Raw genomic sequence first — 1,597 nt, 5'->3', positions numbered from 1 at the left:
GGGGAGCGATGTCCCGCGGGGAGGAGGAGGAGGAGGAGGAGGAGGAGGAGATGAGGAAGCGCAGCCCGGGGTGACCCCCGAGGGGGCGGCGGAGCCCCCGGACCCTCCCGGTGAGGGGCCGAGCGGGGGAGCGGGGCTGGAGCCCCCCGGGGACGGTGCAGGGACGGGGAGCGGATCCCCCGAGGGACCGGGGGGACCGGGAGAGGAGCAGCGAGACCCCGGCGGCGACAGCCCGGGGGACTCGGGGATGCCACGGGGGGAGTCGGGAGGGGCGGACGAGCCCGAGGGCTCCGCGCCGGGCAGGGCAGAGCCCGAGGGAGAGGCGGCGGCAGCGGCGGGGACAGAGCCCCGGGACGCGGCCGAAGGTCCGAACGGGACAGAGCCCGAGGACGCGGTGATGGCCCCGGCGGGGACGGAGCACGAAGAAGGGGCCCCGGTGGGGAAAGAGCCCGAGGACGCGGCCGTGGTTCCGAAGGGGACAGAGCCCGAGGACGTGGCGGTGGTCCCGGGAGGGGCAGAGCCAGAGGAGGGGGTGAGGGAGGAAGCCCCGACAGAGAAAGAGCCCGAGGAGGAGGCGACAGTCCCGGTAGAAGCAGAGGGGACAGTCCGGTTGGGGACAGAACCCGCAGAGGTAGAGAGGACAGTCTCGTCGGGGATAGAACCCGGAGAGGGAACAGTCTTGTCGGGGACAGAGCCTCGAGAGGCAGAGGGGACAGTCCCGTCGGGGACAGAGCCCGGAGAGGCAGAGGGGGCAGTCCCGTCGGAGACAGAGCCTGGGGAGGCAGAGGGGACAGTCCTGTCGGGGATCGAGTCCGCAAAGGGGACAGTCCCGTCGGGGACAGAGCCCGGAGAGGCAGAGGGGACAGTCCGGTCGGGGATCGAGTCCGCAGAGGGGACAGCCCCGTCGGGGACAGAGCCCGGGCAGGTGCCAGGACAGGCGGTCCCAGAGGGGACAGAGCCCGGGGAGGCGTCGGGGACAGGCCCCAAGGATGAGGTGCAGGAGGCAGCCCCGACGGGCGCAGTCCCCGAGGAGGCTCTGGGGACGGTCCCCGAGGATGTGCGGGAGGCAACCCCGAGGGAGCCGGTCCCCCAGGATGAGGGGCAGGAGGGAACCCCGGCTGGGACAGTCCCTGAGGAAGGGGCGGCCCCGGCGGGGACAGTCCCCGAGGATGCGGTGCGGGAGGAAAGCCCGGCTGGGACAGAGCCCGAGAATGCGCTGGGGACAGTCCCCGAGGCTGAGGGGCAGGAGGGAGTCCCTGCGGGGACAGTCCCTGAGGATGCGGTCCGGGAGGAAGCCCCGTCGGGGATAGACCCTGAGGATGCGGTGCGGGAGGCGGCCCCGGCTGGGACAGGGCCCGAGGAGGTGCGGGAGGAAGCCCTGGCTGGGACAATCCCTGAGGATGCGGGGCAGGAGGAAATCCCGGCAGGGACAATCCCTGAGGATGCGGGGCAGGAGGAAATCCCGGTGGGGACAATCCCTGAGGACGTGGGGCAGGATGCGGCCCCCTCGGGGACTATCCCTGAGGATGCAGGGCAGGATGTAGCCCCGCCGGGGACAATCCCTGAGGATGCGGTGCGGGAGGAAACCCCGGCGGGG

General features: G+C 72.6%; 1 protein-coding gene across 1 annotated transcript; it reads left to right on the top strand.

The window, feature by feature from the left end:
- Nucleotides 1–247: 247 nt before the first annotated feature.
- Nucleotides 248–1,591, top strand: LOC113962137 (skin secretory protein xP2-like; the record flags this gene model as incomplete). The annotated part of the gene is made up of 2 exons (XM_027672941.1): nucleotides 248–494; nucleotides 945–1,591. Coding segments are annotated over exons 1-2 (894 nt in total), but the record flags the coding sequence as incomplete, so codon positions are not given.
- Nucleotides 1,592–1,597: the final 6 nt, after the last annotated feature.

This window comes from Neopelma chrysocephalum, unplaced genomic scaffold, assembly GCF_003984885.1.
Source record: "Neopelma chrysocephalum unplaced genomic scaffold, ASM398488v2 Primary Assembly neopelma1_110773, whole genome shotgun sequence".
NCBI lineage: Eukaryota > Metazoa > Chordata > Aves > Passeriformes > Pipridae > Neopelma > Neopelma chrysocephalum.
The sequence above is the reverse complement of the archived record's forward strand: the minus strand, read 5'-3'. Positions and strand labels throughout refer to the sequence as shown.